The sequence below is a fragment of the Oryctolagus cuniculus genome, chromosome 18 (assembly GCF_964237555.1).
Source record: "Oryctolagus cuniculus chromosome 18, mOryCun1.1, whole genome shotgun sequence".
In the NCBI taxonomy this organism is placed as follows: Eukaryota; Metazoa; Chordata; class Mammalia; order Lagomorpha; family Leporidae; genus Oryctolagus; species Oryctolagus cuniculus.
The window spans coordinates 13,941,625-13,962,965 of NC_091449.1; the positions used below are offsets into that span (position 1 = coordinate 13,941,625).

A 21,341-nucleotide genomic window follows, 5' to 3' on the forward strand; every position below is an offset into this window, starting at 1 on the left:
CTCACTGGAGATTTATTTCCCTTAATGCCCAAACATTCTCAGGGCTGTGAGTTTACCAACTCACTCAATCCCTGTAACGCCTCCGAGACTAGGAACCCCTGTCGTTCTTGGGCACCCTGGGGAAATGAAGTCGAGAACAATGAAGCCGCTTGCCCAGGGTCAAGGTTAGGAAGTGGTAAAAAATGGGATTTGGATCCAAGACTCCTAAGAGCTTAGTCCAAAGAGCGCTGGCGTTTTAAAAGTCACTCTTAGGTTATTTCCGCTATTCAGAGATGGAGGTGGGCTTCCCAGATGGCGGAGAGAGGAGGCCGAGCCGAGCGGGGATCTCTGTAGGAGCAGGGGCGAGTACCGCACCTAGTGGTTCCAGAAGCATCCACTGAGCCCTCGCGACGGAGAACTCTGGATCTAGTGCCGGGCAGCCCCTGGAGGAGCCTGCCTGGGGCCGTGGGCCCTGCCTCCTGACGCCGGACCTGCCTCTCTCCTCTGCAACCCGGGCTGAGTGTTCCTCTCTCCCCAGGGTGGCTGTGCGGAGTCCCTGAGATGTGTGTGTTCTCAGTTCCTGGCACGTAGTAGACACTCAACAGCACCTACCTCACGGCATCACGATCAAGGAGAACTTGGTATCGAATCCCATTTAAGGTCAGTGGCTAGAAGTGGCGTTGGGCTAATGGGCGCTCCCCCGTGAGTCGAAAGGGGCGAGTAATAGGCCCCACTCAGGAGGCTGTTGGGAGGCATCGGCGTGAGGCCTGGCTCTGGTCCTGGCACGTGGTATGTGAGTCATTCATTTGAAAGGCAGAGTGAGACAGAAATCTTCCATCTGCCGCTTCACTCCCCAGTGTGGCTGCAACAGCCAGGTCTGGGTCAGGCTGAAGTCAGGAGCCAGGAACTCCATCCTGGTCTCCCGCACGCGTGGCAGGGGCCCAGCACTTGGGCCATCTTCTGCTTCCCCGGGTGCATTAGCAGGGAGCTGGATCGGAAGCAGAGCAGCCAGGACTCAGACTGGCCCTCTGATGTGAGGTGCTGGTACCACAAGCTGTGGCTTAACCTGCTGTGCGCCGTGCTGGCTTCTCTCTAACTTCCTGAGAGATGCCTGTCGTGGAGTCTTTGTCCCGTGGTAAACTCCAGAAGGGCAGATGGGTCTGAGTGTCCAGCGCAGGGCTGAGTGATGTCTGCACTCCCGTTTGATCCGTCAGACTCCACAGAAGCTGGAGCGGGCAGGGTGGGCTCTAGTTGGGCAGAGGAGTCTCACATGGGAGGGACTTAGGAAGAGAGTCACAAAGCAGGTGGCAGCTGAGCAGAGGGGAGGAGGTCTTGCCAGGAGGACTCAAGGCGCAGGCGACATCCTGTGTAAAAACCAGGAGGCAGGCAAGGCACCCGATTGGGAGGGAGGGCTGGAGGCTGGGGGTGAGACCAGGCACAGCTGAGTACGCACCAAGCACTGTCTCAGGTACCTTCTGTGTGGCAGCCACGTAGCCCTCGCAGCAGCCTTGAAGGTAAGTCATGTTCGTGCTGTCCCATTTCACAGGTGGGAACACTGAGTCCCGACCCGCGCAGTGACTTGCCAAGGCTACACAGCTAGTGAATGGCAGATCTGGGCTTGAACGCTGCAGCCTGGTTCCAGAGTCCCTACTCTGAACAACTCTGTTATTCCATCAGAGGGGTGGGAGGGGTAGGCTGGGGGATGTGTGAGCACAGAGTGCTGGGCTGGGGGCTCCTGTAGCCCGAGGACGGAGAGGGGGAGGCTCGCTCCTGGGCTGGGGTGGGTGCAGGGGAGCGGAGTGAAGTGAAAGAGCAAGGGGTGAGGCGAGGGGCTCTGTCAGGAAGAGGAGAGGCTTGGCTTGAGGGTCCTGGCGTCTGGGGTCACGGGGTGAATCCTCACCTGTGGAAGTTGCGTCTTTGGTTCCCTTGCAACACTGCTGTTCACAGCCAGAGGACGTCTCCACGGCCGTGCCTGGGTCTCGGACAGCTCTGTGGCGTCTGCTGAGCTCAGCCAAGTGAAAATTGGTTTTCTGTTTCTGCTCTGGGAGCCCATGGCTCTGACCTGTCTCCTCTCTCGCTCGCGCGCCTGCGGCCACGCTGGCTCCTCGCTGTCCCTGAGAGCTGGCTCCTGGCTCGGGACGCTGTGTGTTCTAGAAGAGCCTTCCTCCAGAAAACTGCGTGGCTACTGCCTCCCTCGCCAGGTCTCTGAATGGCACTGAGGTCTTCCCCGATCACTCCGTGGATGGTGGCAGCCTCCTGCCCAGCCATCCATGTCGCTCTGTGACATGACGGGTCTCCTGGCGCTGTGCTGTTAGCTGTTTGCTTGGTTGCTTTCCCTCTCCTCCTCTGTCCCCAAACGGATGCTAAGTTCCATGATTTTTGTTCATCCCAGTGTTCCTAAGTGCTGCACACTTTGTAGGTTCTCAGTGTGTGTGTGCGTGCGTGTGCGTGTGTGTGTGTGTGTCTTTGTTTTCCTTCTGATTTGAGAGGCAGAGAGACAGAGCTTGCTCCTGCTGGTTCACTCCCAAAATGCCTGCAGTGGCCGGGGACTGAAGCCAGGACCCTGGAGCTCAGTCACGGTCTCCTGGGTGAGTGGCAGGAACCCAACTCTGGAGCTGTCACTCTGCCTTCCATGGTTTGCACTGCAGGGAGCCGGGACCTGAAGGCGGGGCTGGGAACTGACCAGGTCTAGGCCAAGTGACCGCCTCCACCGAGAGTCTCTGAGTGGGAGAATGAATGTGTGCTTATGGCTGAAGCCTTGGGCTTGGGTGTCTTTTTTATCTGTGGGGTGTGTGGGGATGGAGCTGTGGACACTTGCTGTCCCTGGGCCTCGTCCCGGGCACAGGCAACAGTTGTGGCAGCTCTGTCACACGCTGACATCCTGCCAGCTGCTCCAGCTATTCATAGGCGGTGAGCCCCCAGCCCAGGAACGCTCTTCTGGCCCACGGAGAGCTGGGCCCCGGGCGCAGGACACACACGGCGGCCGGCAGCCACTCATGGCCCTTTCTCCGCGTTGTGTCTTCCAGGCTCCGGGGAGCAGCACCAGGGCAGGGGACACGATGGTGTCGGTGACTATGGGTGAGTCTCTGGCCTCTCCCCAGGGTTCTTCTCCCGACTGCCCTCTTTGAGGTGTGGCCTTGGTGAGGGGAGGAGGCGGGGGGGGGGGGTGCGCGGATCACTGGCAGGGACAGCTGTGCTGGGAGGAACGTGGGGGCGGGGCTGGGCCTTCCCGGGCCTCCTGACTGTGGGCTTTGGCCAGCAAGAACTTGGATTGTGAACTCCGGTCTTGCAGAGCCTCAGTTTTCTCACCTGTGCCCCCGCCACGTCCTGGGGTCAGGGAGGTTGTTCCACGTGAAATCTTGGGCAAAATTCTCTACAAATGGTCGCTGTTCTTGTTGTTGGCTGCCTTATCGTCAGGCTCCCTTTAGGTCTGTGTTTGCGTGTTCCCAGGGCATAGAGATGAGCTGGTGGCTTTGAATAGTTCTTGGGATTTATTGGACGTGCAGAAGAGTGCATGAAACATACTTGGGTTGTTTTGAGAGCAATTGGAAGGCAGGTGTCTGAAGGTATCGCATAGGGTTCCATCGCTGGAATCACAGAGGCAGGACAGCCCGTGTGTTCTGTTGGAAGGTGGAGCTGCTGGTGGGAAGGGGCAGTGAGCAGTGACAACAAAGCCAACAGGAGGGGCTCCTGGATGACTTTCTAGCTCATTTAGTTTTTTTATATTTATTTGAAAAGCCAAGTGATGGAGTGACAGGGAGAGGCACAGAGAATCTTCCCTCTGTTGGTTCATTCGCCAAATGCCTGCATCAGCTGGGGCTGGGCCAGGCCGAAGCCAGGAATCAGGAATTCTCTCTAGGTCTCCTACGTGGGTGGCAGGGCCCACGTGCTTGGGCCATTATCTGCTGCCTCTGAGACGCATTAGCAGGGAGCTGAATCAGAAGTGGGGGCCGACACCGTGGCGCAGTAGGTTGATCTGCGCTGCCAGCATCCCATTTGGGTACTGGTTCTAGTCCTGGCTGCTCCACTTCCGATCCAGCTCTCTGCTATGGCCTGGGAAAGCAGCAGAAGATGGCCCAAGTCCTTGGGCCCCTGCACCCGTGTGGGAAACATGGAAGACGCTCCTGACTCCTGGCTTTGGATCAGCTCAGCTCAGGCTGTTGCGGCCAAGTGGGGAGTGAACCGGTGGATGGAAGGGAGACCTTTCTCTCTCTCCCTCTCACTCTCTGTAACTCTACCTCCCAAATAAATAAATAAAATCTTAAAAAAAAAAAAAAAAAAAAAAAGGAGGGGCCGGCGCTGTGGTGTAGTGGGTAAAGCAGCTGTCTGCAGTGCCGGCATCCCATATAGGCAGCCGGTTCAAGTCCTGGCTGTTCTACTTGGTATCCAGTTCTCTGCTATGGCCTGGGAAAGCAGTAGAAGATGGCCCAAGTCCTTGGGCCCCTGTACTCATGTGGGAGACCCGGAAGAAACTCCTGGTTCCTGGCTTCAGATTGGTGCAGCTCCGGCCATTGTGGCCAATTGGGGAGTGAACCAGGTAGATGGGAGACCTCTCTCTGCCTCTCTTTCTCTCTCTGTGTAACTCTGACTTTCAAATAAATAAATAAATAAATTAAAAAAAAAAAAAAAGAGTGGAAGTAGACCTGGATTCCATGTACTCTGACAGAGATGCAGGTATCCAAGTGTCAGCTTAACCCATTGTGCCACGAAGCCTGCCCCTGAATGTTTGCAAATTTGTTAATTCAAGAAGCAGAGCAAGAGAGAGGGATTATGTGCTCCTACTGCTGATTCACTGCCCAAATCCCTGAACCGGCCAAGGTGAAGCTGGGAGCCCGGAACTCAACCTCGGCCTCCCTTGTGGGCGGAGTCGTCACTGCTGCCTCTCAGCGTCTGCGTTAGCAGAAAACTTGAGTGAGGAACAGGAGACCATTGTCAGACCCAGGCACTCCAACGTGGGCCGACAACGCGTGCCCTAAGACAAGCCCGCTAGCTTGCTTCCTCCCTCCCTTCCTTCCTTTCTTCCCTCCCACCCTCCCTCCTTCCTTCCTTCCTTAGATTTATTTATTTATTTAGAAGGTAGAGTTCCAGGGGCCAGCGCTGTGGCCTGCAGTACTGGCATCCCAAATGGGCGCCAGTTCAAGTCCCAGCTGCTCCACTTCTGATCCAGCTCCCTGCTAGTGGCCTGGGAAAGCAGCAGAAGATGGCCGAAGTGCTTTGGCCCCTGCACGCACATGGGAGACCTGGAAGAAGCTCCTGGCTCCTGGCCTCAGATTGGTGCAGCTCTGGCCGTTGCGGCCATTTGGAGAGTAAAACAGCAGATAGAAGACCTCTCTCTCTGCCTCTGCCTCTCTGTGACACTGCCTTTCAAATAAATAAATATTTAAAAATAAATAAATAAAAGACAGAGTTCCAGAGAGACAAGAAGAGACAGAGAAAGATATCTTCCATCCACTGGTTCACTCCCCAAATGGCCACAATGGCCAGTGCTGGGCCAGGCTGAACCAGGAGCTTCATCTGGTCTCCCACCTGGGTAGTAGGGACCCAAGTATTTGGGCCATCTTTCCCGGGGAGCTGGATCAGAAGTGGACCAGGCGGGACGTGAACCGGTACCCATATGGGATCCTGGCATCACAGGTGATGGCTTAGCCTTCTGCACCACAGTGCCAGCCCTGAAGTTTTATTTCTTGTTCTCAGTTCTAGTTAACAGGGTTTGTTCGGATAGGAGGACGTGTTGACATGCATGCATTATAGCTGAATGAGAAGGCTGAGAAAACCAAAGCCCTCCTAGCTGACTAAGTCAAGAGATAGAGGGCTTGGGGTGGATGTTGTGGTGTGGCGGGTCCAGCCCTGCTTGGGACACCTGCATCCCATATTGGAGTGCAGATCAAGTTCCAGCTGCTCCACGTCTGATGCGGCTCCCTGCTGATGCATGCTGGGAGGCAGTGGAGGATGGCCCAAGTGCCCAGGCCCCTGCCATCCACGTGGGAGACCTGGCTGGAGCGCCTGTCCTCTGGCTTTTAGCCACCAGCCCTGGCTGTTGTGGGCATTTGGGGGAGTGAAGCAGCGGGTGGTAGACGCTCCTCTACCTCCCTGTGTCCTTCTGCCTTTCAAGTGGATGAGAAGAAACAAAGCATAAGAGGACACAGACCTTGCCGGTTCGGGGAGGGTCCTGTTCCAGTCGCCTGCCCACTCCTGCCATGTTTGTGTACCTGCTCTCTTGGGTTGTGTCCCCACTGGGAGCATCCTTGCTCTGTGGGCTCGGGCTTTGAGCTCACACGAATGAGACCGCCCCATGCGCTCTCTGTGTCTGACTGCTTTTGCTCCACATCCCATTGGAGGGTCGCCTTGGCTGCCAGGCGTAGCTGCACTGTCCTGTCCTTGCCCCTGCCAGGTCGCACTTGACCGTGTGAGTGACTGCCCTCAGTGACTGTTGCTTGGTTTGCGGCAGGAGCACTTGTGGGTGTGCTGCGGGGAGTGTTCTGTGCATGTCCACCAGCTCATAGTCACAGCTCGCCGATGGCGAGGTGCACGCTGGCTGGCAACAGGACGTTTGTCCTGTGGGGTCACTGTCACAGCCGGCCTGTGTGAGGTGGTGGCGTGTGCTGGATGTGGGAGCTTCTGCACCTCCGGGACCCTAGGTTTCAGTAACCTCGTGGTGCAAATCCCAGCCCGAGTCAGAGGCAGAAGGATCCCCTGTCCCGTGTCACACTCATCAGTCGCTTACTAGCGGCGGAGATCCGACTGCCTGTCACACGTTGTCCCTGCTGAAGGGCACAGTCCAGTGGCCTTTAGAGTCTTTCTTCAGAGCCGGGCAGCCAGCACCACAGTGTTTCCACACATTCTCGTCACTTCCCCCATTACCCAGCCCGCCAGCCCCCTGCCCCAGCAACCCCACGTCTCCTTGCCGTCTCTCGAGCTGCCTGCTCTGGACATCCCGTATACCTGGGGTCGTTAGAGGGTGCTCCCTGATGGTGTGACAAAGGGGCCTGTGGCCGGGCAGGCAGACAGCGTCTGTGTACAGCAAGGGCCCTTCCCGCGCTCTCGTCTTTACCCAGTCCCTGAGGGTTGGGGCCAGACAGCACCCTGGTGGAGGGGCTGCTGCGTACTGGGCAGGGTCCTCGTTGTGAGAGGCCTGGCCCACGGCCCTGCCTGTGCCCCATGCGGGCTTCCTCCCCCCCCATTAGCCTCTTACCTGGAGGCCGGCCCTTCCCAGCTCGGAGCCTCACTTGGCCTAAATCCAAGTCTTCTTCGGTACTACCAGGGAGTGCTACATACCAGGAGCAAGGAAGAAAGGGACTCCTCGCACACGGCCCGCCTCAGCCGTGGGCCAGGTCCGAGAGCCTAGTGTCGCAGACCTTCAAGTGTGGGAGGCAGTCGTTCCCCATGGACCAGGCTTTTATCCAACACCCAGCACCGGCCCCGCAGGGCTCCTGCCTGATTGGCCAGGAAGACGCTCGGACACAGGAAGGTTCGTGGGTGGGGGCTGCCTGGTCTCAGCAGGTGGTGGTAATGGTAATGGTCCGGAGAGTCTGCCAGGCACCACAGAAAGTCGCTTTGTGAGATTTTTCACAGCGTCGGCACCATGATCCAAGGACATGGGCACCAAGACGTCAGCTCTGAGGGCAGAGGCCCAGAGCCGCGTGGTGTCCCCGGTGCCGAGGATACGACCTAACCTGTGCCAGGTGCTCATGGGATACTTGTTAAATGTGTTGTCCCCAGTGTGCAGATAAGGTCACTGAGGCCCCATGGGCTAACCTGCCCAAAGTCCCTCAGACAGGAAGTGGCAGAGTTGGGATTTGAACCCAAGCTCCAAAGCCTATGCCAGCAAATCCCACGGCCCTCTGTGAGGTGGGGCTGTGCCTGGGGCAGAGTGGGCTGCCTGAGGCTCTGTGACTTCTCTTTCCATCCTCTGGCTGTTGGGGACCGGGAGCCGTGAGCAGAGGGTGGAGCTTTGGGAACTTTGACCTGGTTAGCCTGTGACCTGGGGTGAGCTGCCCAACTTCCCCCTGCCGGTTTCCTTACTGGAAAATCAAGGGAGCCTTAAAGCTTTATTTATTTCAAACGCAGAGTACACAGAGAGAGAGAGACAGACAGAAAGGGAGGTCTCCCATCCACTGACTCACTCCCCAGATGGCCGCGATGGCTGGGCCAGACTGAAGTCCAGGCTGAAGTCGGGAGCCTGAAACTCGATCTGCATCTCCCACGTGGGCGCAGGGGCCCAAGCAGTTGGTCCGTCTTCTGCTGCTTTCCCAGTTGCATCAGCAGGGAGCCGGATCAGAAGTGGAGCAGCCGGGTCTCAAACCGGCGCTCATATGGGATGTTGACGTTGCAGGCGGCCGCTTAACCCGCTACACCACAGCGCTGGCCTCCTCCAGGGGGCCGGAATACCACTTAACACCCTGTGTAGAGAGTGCTTTGCTCCCTGTGGAGCGTTCACTGAGCCGAGCACGTGATGGGCGTTTAATCTGTGGGAGCCGCTGCTGTTGCGGTTTTGCTGCTGTGGTCTCTAAGGAGGATGCTGGGAATAACGAGCCCTGTCCAACCACACAGCCACTTCCGAGTGGATCCAGTTCTTCAAGGAAGCCGGCATTCCTGCAGGACCTGCTGTCAACTACGCCGTGATGTTTGTGGACAACAGGTGAGGGGTCGGGGCGCGGGAGCTGGCCGGCCCCGTGGGCGGGCCCTCTCAGGCCTCGTGGGCGGGCCCTCTCGGGCCTCACCGCTGCCCCGCCTGCAGGATCCAGAAGAGCATGCTGCTGGACCTCAACAAGGAGATCATGAACGAGCTGGGTGTGACCGTGGTGGGCGACATCATTGCCATCCTCAAGCACGCCAAGGTGGTGCACCGCCAGGTGGGTGCCCTGCCGGCCCTGTCCTTGGGGGACCCTGTCCCTGGGGGGGCCCTGTCCCTCGGGGGGCTGTGGGGGCAGTTACAGAGCCAGGGGAGGCTGGCAGCAAGTGCAGGCTGACCTGGTGCCGGGGCTGCTTTGTTCACGTGCTGGGTGACATCGGGCGTGTCATCTGACCTCTCTGAGACTAACTTCTCCGTCTGAAACCAGAGAGGAAGACGTGCCTTGGAGGATTTGTACGTATATATACGTGGGAGCCATTCCAGTCTTGCCCCTGCACCTACGGTCACCCCCCATCCGGTCTCTCTGAAACCGGCTGCATGGAGTGGCCCTAACTGTGTATGTGCCCAGCCTGCAGCACAGTGCTTATTACGTTAAAATGGCAAACCCTTTGCGAGAGCACGCTGTGGCCTGCCACACCCCGTCCCCGCCCCGCGTGCCCTGAACCCCTTGGCCGAGGGAAGCGCGCTGCAGAGCTGCGCTTGTGGGCTCCCCCACCCCCGAGCTGCGGCCCCTGCTACTGTGTGTCATCCAGGACGGGACCCCCCTGTCTTGTGCCACTTGTCACGGGGAAGGCCACCAAGTGAAACAGTTCTTTTCTTTAAGTTTCTTAACGTGGGGCCGCATTTAGATTTATGGAAGAGAGCCAGCACCAGTGCAGGTGGTGTCCGTGGCTCCTCGGCCTGGTGTCCCTGGTGTTAACACCATACACGGCTGTGGTACGTTTGCCGAGACCAAGACGTGAGCGTGAGTGCGCAGCTGTTAACTAAGCTGCAGGCCCTGGATTTCTTCTGCTTTTCCCCCAGTGTGTGCCAAAATCCAGGCCAGATACCACCGCACGGCACTTCCCATGTCTCCCGGGTCCCTCCTGGGACGGGGTCACTTGTTTTTTGGTGACCCTTGCAGCTCTGGGGAGTCCTGGCCGTGCATTTTCTGGGACGCCCTTCCCTCCGAGTGGGCCCGATGCCGCCTCCTCTTTGGAGCCACGTGTGTTAAACACTCCTTTTCATCATCTTGGTGTCACCAGATCCCTGGGTCCCCGACTGCTGTGGTAACCCAGGTCCCTCTCCGTGACAGGACATGTGCAGAGCTGCCACTGAGTCTGTGCCCTGCAGCCCCAGCCCCCTCCCAGGCGACATCCGCCGAGGCGCCTCCAGTGGTGAGTCCCGTTGGTTCCGGCCGCTTGCACTCCGGGGAGGAGACACTGGGGTCATCCTGTAGGTGGGAGAGGGGACGAGGGTCCCCAGGGAGTGAGTGGCATATGCACGGATCCTCCAAGTGGCACCTGGGTTTTGTGACGTCACAGGCCTGAGCCATTGCTCCTGGGGCACACGTGCTCAGGTTCCGACCGGCCTCTGGGAACGACATTTCCACACAGCCTTCCTTTTTCATACTTGGATTTATTTGAAGGCAGAGAGACAGGGATCATCCGTCAGGCGGTCCACACGCCCCACATGCCCGGAACCCATAGACGGCTTCTCAAATAAGATAACTAAGAAATGGGAAAAAATGCAATTAAAAAAGGTTTTGACCGTACAGACTCCACTCTGTGGTTTAAAGCCCAGACGTTTATTTCATGATGGCGTGAGCTGGCCGGTCGCCTCTGCCCTGGGCCGGCTCAGTGGCGCGTGTCACCTGCGCCAGCAGGAAGGACTGGTCATGTGTTTCCCCCATCACGGGGGCTGGCTCGGGCTTGTTCACCCGCTGGAGGCTGCCCCATCCGAAAAGCAGCAGCAAAGGACGAAGCACCTGTTGAGTCTCTGCTTACGGAACAGTTGCCGCCATCCCATTGGGCGAAGCCAGTCACGTGGCTAGGCCCAGAGTCGGGGGTGGGCAAGGCCCATGACCGTGTCCGGCTGACTTCAGTGAGAGCTCCCCACGACAGCCAGGAAAGGGGTCACTGCTGCAGCTGGCTGTGGATGGCATGGCAGGCGGGACGCTGCTGTAGCCAGCAGCCAGGTCCAGAGCCAGAAACGTGACCCATCGCCTAGAATTCCCTCCGGATCACGCCCTCTCTCTGGTTCCTCACTGACCAGATTTTAAAAAATAAAAATTCATTTGAGAGGCAGAGAGCACGTGCTCCGCACCTGCTGGTTCAACAGCCAAATGCCTGCAACAGCCAAGGCCGAGCCGAGCGAGGGCTGGGAGCTGGACTCAGTCTGGGTTCCCGTGTGCGCCGCCAGGCCCGGCCACTTGAGCCGTTGCTGCAGCCTCCCACTCTGGGTGTCAGCAGGAAGCTGGAATTGGGAGCGGAGAGCGGAGGAAACCCCAGGCGTCCCAGCCAGGCGCCTGCCCCATGGTGTTCTCTTCGGGTATTTACTGAGGGCCTAGAAAGGGCCAGAAGCTGTCCCACACGCTGGGGCTACGCAGGACTCCGGCCTTGCCTCCTCCTCAGCTGCTGGTCTTGGACTGGTCAGGAGGCCACCAGCAAACAAGCCCACCTCAGTGCCGGGTGTGATGAGGGTGGGTGGCGGAGTGGACGGGAGCTGCTCAGGGTGGCACTGCCGTCAGCCAGGAACCCCGGCGAGCCTGTGGTTCCCCACCAGAGGGGCTGCCGCGATGTGGGTGGGACGGGTGAGGTGTGTTGGCAGCCAGGCTGCCCAGGGCCTCAGGGATCCCCCAGGGCAGGGAGGGAGGGCTGGTTCCCAGGAGGAGTAAGTCACCCCCATCGCCCAGCATCTCCCTCCTGGGGACAGTGCGGCTGCAGGGGTGGCACGGGCTGCCCTTCCTCCTTCAGTCCTGGGACCCTGCCCAACCAGCTTCTCCCTTTCGCCCTCCTCAGCCGCCTCCCGGATGATTGCCAACAGCCTGAACCGCGACTCCCCGCCCGGCACGCCCTCCCGGCGGCCGGACACCAGCACCTCCAACATCTCCGTCACTGTGTCCAACAAGATGGCAGCGAAGAGTGCCAAGGCCGCTGGTGAGGGGCTCAGGCAGCGGGGGTGGGGAGCGGGGAGCGAGGTACCCAGGGCACTGGTGCCCCACCTTGCAAAGTGCTGTGACAGCCGCAGGGTGCACAGAGCACGATGGGCTTGGGCGCCTCTGAACTTGTCATGGCCGTGGGCGGCGGCAGCAGCTCCCAAGGAGATGCAGGAAGTCCCGTGTCCCACAACCCACTCAGCGCTCCAGTCTTCTTTTAAATTTAAAGACTGATTTATTTATTAGAAGGGGAGAATGGCAGAGAGAGAGTGAGAGAGAGAGTTCTCCCATCTGCTGGTTCACTCCCCCAGATAGCCACAACGCACAAGGCTGTGCCAGGAGCCTGGAACTCCATCTGGGTCTCAGGTGGGGAGCAGGGGCCCAAGCACTTGGGCCATCTTCCAGTGCTTTCCAGGCACCTTAGCAGGGAGCTGGGTCAGAGGCAGAGCAGCTGGGCCTGGAGCTGTCACTCTGATGTGGACGCTGGCATCGCAGGGCAGCCCAGCTCCCTGTCCCGCATGGCTGGCCCAGTCTTCTTAGACAAATGTTGCCCGCTGAGTTGCACCTGAGGCCTGGGCTCAAAGGTGGAGAACCCATGGCCTCCCCTGAGCACCAGAGGCTCCTTTGAGGCCTCCAGGGTGTCCCTGAGACGTTGTCTGCGACCTCCAGGGCTGCCTGAGACTCGGAGCATCAACTCCAGGCTCCCACGGCCATCTGGGGTCCTGCTCTGTGCGCCTCCTTTCCCTCCGGGGCTTTGCTGCTCAAGCTGCCTTCCCTGCTCCTCTTCCAGGTCTCAGCTCAGGCGCTCAGGTCCTCCCCCTGCATCGTGGCCTGTGCCTCTCCCTGCCCACCCCACCCCTCAGGCATGGTGAGGAGCCGAGGCCACAGGGCTTCAGTTTTCCACGCCCCTTCCTGTCACTCCTGTTCCCCTCTTGGCTGTTGGTTGGTGTGCTGTGAGTCCTGAGCAAGGAAGTTCAGGTTCACGTGTAAAGTGTTGGAAAGATGGCGAATCTTGGAGGGAGCTCTTTCACCCCTTAACCCATTTGGGGGGATTATTTTTTTATTTATTTTTATTTATTTGACAGGTAGAGCTATAGACAGTGAGAGAGAGACAGAGAGAAAGGTCTTCCTTCCGTTGGTTCACTACCCTAATGGTTGCTACGGCCGGTGATGCACCGATCCGAAGCCAGGAGCCAGGTGCTTCCTCCTGGTCTCCCATGTGGGTGCAGGGCCCAAGCACCTGGGCCATCCTCCACTGCCTTCCCAAGCCACAGCATAGAGCTGGACTGGAAGAGGAGCAACCGGGACTAGTACCTGCCACCCCAACTGGGACTAGAACCTGGGGTGCCGGCGCTGCAGGTGGAGGATTAGCCAAGTGAGCTGCAGTGCCAGCCATGGGGTGATTATTTTCATAAACACTGAGGTACAATATAATTTGTGCTTTGGATTCTTTTTGAAAACTGGGCATGCCTGCGTCAGCACTGTGGCTCAGCAGGTAGAGCTGCCTGCCTGCAGTGCTGGCATCCCATATGGGCGCCAGTTGGAGTCCCGGCTGCTCTACTTCCGGTCCAGCTCTCTGCTATGGCCTAGAAAAACAGTGGAAGATGGCCCAAGTCCTTAGACCCTGCACCTGTGTGGGAGACCCTGAAGAAGCTCCTGGCTCCTGGATTCAAATAAGCCCAGCTTCCGCCTTGCGGCCATTTGGGGAGTGAACCAGGATGGACGATCTGTCTTTCTCTCTCTCTCTGCCTCTCTGTAACTCTTTCAAAGAAATAAATGTTAAGGGAAAAAAAAAATTGGGCATACCTGTGGAAGCAGGGCCTAGATGGGTTCTAGAATGTTCTACCACCCACAGCTTCCTTGTCTGAGGAGATTCGGGCTGGGGTGGGTGTGAGCCTGTTTGGGGTAGGGACGGAGCCACAGAGAGCATGGCGGGGGGCACAGCCTGGGAACCTCGAGCCCTGTCTGTGACCCCATCTTATCCAGAGTTCGGAGGTTCTCGGTGGTTCCGTCAGTGGGAAGGTAGGGGATCCAAGGGCGCCATGACCAGAACCTCCTGTCCCAGGCGGCTGACCCTCTCCCCTCCCTCCCAGCAGCCCTGGCCCGCAGGGAGGAGGAGGGCCTGGCGATCCCCACCAAGCGGCGCCGGGTCACGGCCGAGATGGAGGGGAAGTACATCATCAACATGCCCAAGGGCACCACGCCGCGCACCCGCAAGATCCTGGAGCAGCAGCAGGCGGCGAAAGGTACCGGCCCGGCGGGCATGCCTCTGTGCGGGCCGCATGGCACGGCCAGGGCGCGGCGGGGTCCGGGAGGAGGCTCCGCGGGGCGGGGCGGCCTGAGAGCGCTGGGCGGGGTCACGTGGCGCTGCAGGGCCCTGGTTGAGATTCACTCCCCGCCAGGGTTTGTGACCGGCGTAGGTGGTCTTCCTTGCGTAGGAGCGTTTTAGAACGTGCGGCCTGTTCGCACGGAGACTGTGGAAGGGTGCGCAAGCGGAGACTCAGGGTTCCCACCGGTGCCCCCTCGCGGCCGCATCCCACCTCTGCCGATGCCAGTCCACACCAGCACCTGTGGACTTGCGTGCCTTTTGCGCAGGTACGATAGCATCCTCCTCTAGGGATTGTTCTGCAACTGTTTTATCAAGAGGTTTAACATTAGGGCATATAGATCTACTTCAGTCTTTTCTTTAAAAGAAAAGAGATGCGGAGAGGTTTCCCATCCTCTGGTTCACTTCTCAAATGCCCACAATGGCTGGGCCTTAGCCAGGAGCCAGAAGCGATCCAGGTCCTCCACGTGGGCCCCAGCTGCTTGAGCCGCTGCCCTCAAGGTGTGGGTTAGCAGGAGGCTGGGACTGGAAAGTCGGGACTCGAATCTGGGATTTTTTATTTTTATTTTTTTAAAGATTAATTTATTGATTTAAAGTCAGAATTACACACAGAGAGGGGAGACAGCTGGTTAACTCCCCAAATGGCCAATGATGGGGACTGGGCCAAGCTGAAGCAAGGAGCCAGGAGCTTCTTCTGAGTCTCCCACAAGGGCGCAGAAGCCCAAGGACTTGGGCCTTCTTCCGCTGCTTTCCCAGGCACATCAGCAGGGAGCTGGATCAGAAGTGGAGCAGCCAGGTCTTAAACCAGCGCCCATACGGGATGCCGGCCCAGCAGACAGTGGCTTAACCCACTGCACCACGGCACTGGCCCTGAATCCAGGCATTTCGATATGGGATGCTGGCATCCCAACTGGTATTTTAACCGGTAGGCCAAAGGGCCTGCCCCGACGTCGTTCTTTGCTGATGATCATTTGTTATTTCCCTGGTATTTACACACAGTAATTCACTGAGCACTCCCCTCCGTGGCTATTTATGTCGTTGTGTAGGGAGCACTCGGCACCCAGCAGAGGCTCTCGGAGGCCCATGACCCCTGGACACAGAGCAGAAATGTAGGGATGAAGAGCTCTTCCATGTGGTGGGCACAGTGGTGAAGACGCCACTCAGAATGCCTGGTGCTGGGGGCCTGGTTCAAGTCCCAGCTCCACTTCCGACCTGAGTACCAGCAGGTGATGGTTCAAGTACCTGGGTCCCTGCCGCCTACCTGGGAGACCCAGACTGAGTCCTGGCTCCCCGGTCCTAGCTGTTGTGGGGGTTTGGGAAGTAAATCAGCAGAGAGATCTCGGCTGTCTCTAATAATGAAAAAAGAAAATAAGTAAATATTTAAAGAAAGCGCTCTCCCATTCTCATTTCGTGAACTTTTTTTCTTTTTTTTTTTTTCTAAAAAAGATTTATTTATTTATTTGAAAGTCAGAGTTACACACAGAAAGAAGGAGAGGCAGAGAGAAAGAGAGGTCTTCTATCCACTGGTTCACTCCCCAATTGGCCGCAATGGCTGGAGCTGCACCAATCCAAAGCCAGGAGCCAGGAGCTTCTTCTGAGTCTCTCACAGGGGTGTAGGGGCCCAAAGGACTTGCGCCATCTTCTGCTGCTTTCCCAGGCTATAGCAGAGAGCTGGATCAGAAGTGGAGCAGCCGGGACTAAACCGGCGCCCATATGGGATGCTGACACTGCAGGTGGCGGCTTTACCTGCCATGCCACAGCGGGCCCCCCCCCTTTAAGATTTATTTATGGGGCTGGCATTGTGGCAAAGTCCTTTGGGCCCCTACACCCGTGTGAGAGACTTGAAAGAAGCTCCTGGCTCCTGGCTTTGGATTGGCGTAGTTCCAGCCAGTGTGGCCAACTGGAGAGTGAACCAGTGGATAGAAAACCTCCCTCCCTCTCTCTCTCTCTCTCTCTATTGCTAACTCTGCTTTTGACTCTCTCTAAATCTGACTTTCAAATATACTTATTTGAAATAATTAGAGGGGCTGGCACTGTGGTGCAGCAGGTTAAAGCCCTGGCCTGAAGCGCCAGCATCGAATATGGACACCAGTTCTAGTCCTGGCTGCTCCTCTTCCAATCCAGCTCTCTGTTATGGCCTGGGAAAGCAGTAGAAGATGGCCCAAGTCCTTGGGCCCCTGCACCCGTGTGGGAGACCCAGAAGAAGCTCCTGGCTCCTGGCTTTGGATCAGCACAACTCCGGCTGTTGCGGCCATCTGGGGAGTGAATCGGCAGATGGAAGGCTTCTCTCTCTGTCTCTACCTCTCTCTGTAACTCTGTCTTTCAAATAAATAAAATAAATCTTTTAAAAAAAAGAATTAGATAAAGAAAGAGAGAGAGAGATCTTCCTTCCACTGGTTCACTCTCCAAATGTCCTCAAACCCCAGAGCTGGGCCAGGCTGAAGCCAGGAGCCAGGAGCTTCTTCTGTGTCTCCGTGTGGGTGCAGGGGCCCAAACACTTGGGCCATCTTCTGCTGCTTTCCCAGGTGCATTGTTAGGGAGTTGGATCGGAAGTAGAGCAGCTGGGACTTGAACCAGCGCCCTTATGGGATGCCTGCGCTGCAGACAACAGTTTAACCCGCTGCGCCACGGCACCTGTCCCTCATTTCGTGAACTTGTACAAAGGTGCAAGGAGAGTGTTGGCTGTTGCTCTTCCCCGCGCTTGATGCCAGCCAGGGGTGTGTGGGTCACGGTGAGTGTTAGGCAGCAGAGCAGACACCAGTGGCGATGCGGCACAGCCTGCCCTGCCCGAAGCAGAGCTGATGGCGTCTGGCTGCGTCTTGTCTCCTCCAGGGCTCCACAGGACGTCCGTGTTTGACCGCCTCGGCGCCGAGACCAAGGCAGACACGACAACAGGGAGTAAAGTGAGTTGGGAATGGGTGGCGGTGCTGGACTGGTAAGCCCTTGTCTTTCCCAGGATGCCTCCTGATGCCCCGCGCCCTCTGCCCCCGGGCCGTCCCACCCGCCTTCCCAGCCTCAGTTTCCCCTCTTCCCTGTCTCCTGACTTCGGTGCCAAAGCTCCAGCAGACTTTTGGATGCTACCCACCCACCACGTCCCACACTGGCCTCAGGGTCTTCCCCCGCGGCAGCCCCCTCCTGGCCCTGGCCCAAGGACGCCTGTCTCCGCCCGTCTCTACCTCCTGTGCCACCTGGCCCTGTCCGGACAGCGCAGCCGCTGCCCCCTGCTCCAGCCCCGCCCCCACCGCAGCAGTGGTGCAGCCACAGGGTGGGCCCATCCTCCCACGGTGCAGACCCTCAGGAGACCCCCCCTTCTCGCTGCGACCTGCAGTCCCGTGGGCCCCAGGCACAGCGAGTGGTTAGGACACACCCAAGCACCCACTGCCGCCTGCACATGTGGCCTTGGCTGTGTCATCTGTCCAGTGCTCAGCCTGTAGCAGGGTTGTGAGCTCCCCGCTGTGTCCCCTCCCTCTCCTGCCCACCAGGCACTGCCCCTCTGGCTGTCTCTCGCTTCCTGGAATCTCATCACGGGGATGAGAATAACACTCAAGCTCGAAGATGCAGTCACCTGAAGAGCTTGGCTCTTCGGGCTCAGTAACATGACCCCATCCCCACCTGAGTGGCAGGCACCTGCTCTTCCCATGGGGTCCCAGAGGACACGAGCCCGCCTCCTGCCCTGCAGCACCCCGCCCCTGGCTGCACAGGCCTCTGTCTTAGGGTCAGTGTCCTGTCTGATTTCTGACCCTCACGCCCATCCCACCCTGGACTGTGAGCACCCTAAGGGTGGGGCCGGGGCTGTCTGGGTCACCACTGTGTCCCCAGCCCGCCCAGGACCGCGTGCGGAGTTGGAACTCAGGAAGTACTTGTAGAGTGAGTGACCAGGCTGGTCCTCTGCTCCTGCTCTCTTACGCACCCTGTGGTGATCTGCCCTCTGTGTGCCGCATGCCTTCTTCCCTCTCTTTTTTAAAGATTTATTTATTGATTTGAAAGAGTTACAGAGGGGCTGGCACTGTGGCGTAGTGGGATGCAGTGCCGGCATCCCATATGGGCTCCAGTTCAAGTCCTGGCTGTTCCACTTTCGATCCAGCTTTCTGCTGTGGCCTGGGGAAGCAGTAGAAGATGGTTCAAGAGCAGGAGCAGAGGACCAGCCTGGTCACTCACTCTACAAGTACTTCCTGAGTTCCAACTCCGCACGCGGTCCTGGGCGGGCTGGGGACACAGTGGTGACCCAGACAGCCCCGGCCCCACCCTTAGGGTGCTCACAGTCCAGGGTGGGATGGGCGTGAGGGTCAGAAATCAGACAGGACACTGACCCTAAGACAGAGGCCTGTGCAGCCAGGGGTGGGGTGCTGCAGGGCAGGAGGCGGGCTCGTGTCCTCTGGGACCCTGTGGGAAGAGCAGTCCTTGGGCCCCTGTACTGCATTGGAGGCTGGGAGGAAGCTCCTGGCTTCACATCAGCTCAGCTCTGGCCATTGTGGCCAATTGGGGAGTGAACCAGCAGATGGAAGACCTCTTTCTCTATCTCTTCTTCTCTCTCTGTGTAACTCTGATTTTCAGATAAATAAATAAATCTTTAAAAAAAAGTTATAGAGAGGCCAGTGCTGCGGCTCACTAGGCTAATCCTCCGCCTTGTGGCGCCGGCACACCGGGTTCTAGTCCCAGTCGGGGCACCGGATTCTGTCCCAGTTGCCCCTCTTCCAGGCCAGCTCTCTGCTGTGGCCCGGGAGTGCAGTGGAGGATGGCCCAGGTGCTTGGGCCCTGCACCCCATGGGAGACCAGGAGAAGCACCTGGCTCCTGCCATCAGATCAGCGTGGTGCACCGGCTGCAGCGCGCCAGCTGTGGCGGCCATTGGAGGGTGAACCAACGGCAAAGGAAGACCTTTCTCTCTGTCTCTCTCACTGTCCACTCTGCCTGTCCAAAAAAAAAAAAAAAGTTACAGAGAGAGAAGAGTCAGAGAGAGGTCTTCCATCTGCTGGTTCACTCCCTCAATGGCCACAACAGCCAGTGCCGGGCCAGGCTGAAGCCAGAAGCCAGGCGTTTCATCCTGTTCTTCCATGTGGGTGCAGGGCCCAAGCATTTGATCCATCTTCCACCGCTTTCCCAGGCCAGTAGCAGAGAGCTGGGTTGGAAGTGGAGCAGCTGGGATACCAACTGGTGCCCACGTGGGATGCCAGCATCGCAGGCGGCTTAACCCGCTTAACCTGTTGGACCACAGCGCCGGCCCCTCTTCCCTTTCTTTACTGGACCCAGCTCTGTTGTCCCCTCCCCTCCTGCAGAGAGCCTCCCCCAGGCCCTCCCTGCCATGTGGGGGTCACCGGTGTGAGGCCAGGCACAGAGCGGGGGGTGTGGTGAGTGACCGCGTGGCTCACTCGTCCTGTCTCTGACCTCCACAGCCCACAGGAGTCTTCAGCCGCCTGGGGGCCACCTCGGAGCTGGATGAGGACGTGGCTTGGGACAGTGACAACGACAGCAGCAGCTCTGTCTTGCAGTATGCCGGGGTCCTGAAGAAGCTGGGGCGGGGCCCGGCCAAGGCCAGTCCCCAGCCAGCTCTGACTGTCAAAGCCAAGGCCACCAGCTCGGCAGCGAGCACCACCCCAACGCTGCGGCGCCTGTCGCTGTCCGCACGCCCCGGACTTGAGAGGAAGCCGGAGCCCCTGGCCAAAGTCAGCATCATCCAGAGACTGGGCAAGGCCGCCCTCGCGCCGGAGGCCCAGGACAGCCAGGTCACGAGCACCAAGAGTAAGTCCTCCGCCGAAGTCAAGGTCACCATTAAGAGGACTCTGGTGGGGCCCCGGAGCAGCGGCTCCAGTGAGGGCCTTGGTGCCCAGATGGATCACGCCGGCAGCGTGAGCGTGTTCAAAAGACTGGGCCGCCGGACCTTCTAGCCCACGTGGGGCGGGGGGCGGCAGCTCCGCAGGGGTGCGCCCCGCGCTCCTGGGCCGAGCCTTGCTGTGAGGCCTCCCTCGCCCTCCCACCGGCTCCTGGACGTCGAACTTGGCACCCGACAGGGAGGGTGGGACCCGGCCTCGTCCGCACTGGGACTCTCTCCCCTCACGCCCTCTGCTCTCTCCTCTGGCCATGGCCGTGGCCTTTTCTACCTCTCCCAGCGCTGGGTGTCCTCCCTTGCCTCCATCCTCCTCCTCCCACCTGGAGGAGCTGCCCTCGCCCGCCTCCCCCCTCCCCCCCTCCCCGTGGCCGTGACTGCGCCCCGGCTGCCTCTGTCTCCTCCGCTCATTTCTCTTCTGTTTTCTGTCCCTGTGGCAAGGCCCGACTGTGCGCTGCGTCCTGCCTGACCCTCCTGCACCTGCGGCCTCCCGGCGGCCCCGGCGACGGTGGCGCTGAGCCTGTAGAGCCTGTGGCTGCCCTCCGCTGCCCAGACCCTGGGCTGCGGCCGCGGCACCTCCGTTTTCCCGCCTGGGGCGTCTTGTTCTCCGAAGGTCCGTGCGGTGGCGGGCGAGGGGCGCTGGGAAGGGAGGGCGGTGCCGAGAGCGGAGCCCACGGCTGGTTTAATAGATTTTTGTGACTTCCAAACCGTCTCCTTCCCCTCCTTCAGGGTGAGTCAGGCGCAGGGTGGGTGGGTGGGGGCTCTGTCCCCCTCAGAGCAGACTCCTCCCCCCGCAAGGCCTCGCTACTGTCACTCGCCCCCCCCCACCCCCGACTGCACCTGTTGCTGCCGCTCTCCCCGCTGGTGTTGGCGGCTTTCCACCTGCGGGCTCCGTGTGCAAAGAGCTGGGTTTCTGTCCGTTTGGGCCTCAGCCCCTGACTGCTGCACAGCCCCCACTCTGTGCTGGGAGCCCACACATGGCTGAGCTCCAGTGAGGGAGACAGTGTGCAGGAGCCACGGGTTGGGGGCACTGGTGGGCGGGGTCAGGTGTAAGAGGGCCTATGAGAGCAGGTGACGCCCAGGCTGAACGGGAGCAGGTGGGGTGGGCAGGCAGAAGTCAGCCACTGTAAAGGCCCGCAAGTGAGGGACCTGCCGTCCAGCCCTGCGGTGGGTGATAGACAGGAAGCAGGTGCCCCGGGGCTCTGTGGGAAGTGGACTTGGCCTGAGAGCGAGGAGTTCGGGAGGGTCTGAGGCAGGGGCGATGGCCAAATTCCTGTTGTAACCGTGGCTCTGGCTGCTGTGAGGACAGCGAGGTGGTCGCCTCTGCAGTGTCCAGGCAGAACACAAGGTGGCGTGGGGGGAGAGCAGCAGGAGGCGCTGGTGGGGAGGGTGTTGGGAGTCACTCCTGTGTGGTTTAGACCTGAGCGTCTGGGGGAAGGGTTGTTG

At 59.1% G+C, this 21,341-nt stretch overlaps 1 protein-coding gene across 20 annotated transcripts in view; it reads left to right on the forward strand.

Moving 5' to 3' along the window:
* The window catches only part of C18H19orf47 (chromosome 18 C19orf47 homolog), a 22,594-nt gene extending 1,992 nt beyond the window's left edge, over nt 1-20,602 (forward strand). For 3 of the 20 annotated variants that reach the window (XM_051836394.2, XM_051836393.2, XM_008251514.4), the window contains 9 exons: nt 518-639; nt 3,006-3,057; nt 8,530-8,617; nt 8,717-8,831; nt 9,906-9,987; nt 11,611-11,748; nt 13,841-13,993; nt 16,906-16,976; nt 19,465-20,602. In XM_051836394.2, coding sequence (XP_051692354.2) covers nt 3,039-3,057; nt 8,530-8,617; nt 8,717-8,831; nt 9,906-9,987; nt 11,611-11,748; nt 13,841-13,993; nt 16,906-16,976; nt 19,465-19,956 — 1,158 coding nt within the window. In that variant the 5' untranslated portion in view covers nt 518-639; nt 3,006-3,038 and the 3' untranslated portion in view covers nt 19,957-20,602. Of the gene's footprint in view, nt 1-517; nt 640-2,174; nt 3,058-8,529; nt 8,618-8,716; nt 8,832-9,855; nt 9,988-11,610; nt 11,749-13,840; nt 13,994-14,149; nt 14,343-15,119; nt 15,300-16,905; nt 16,977-19,464 lie in introns of those variants that run through there. The other 17 variants (XM_070062210.1, XM_008251519.4, XM_070062211.1 and 14 more) reach the window with 15 other exon arrangements.
* Nucleotides 20,603-21,341: the final 739 nt, after the last annotated feature.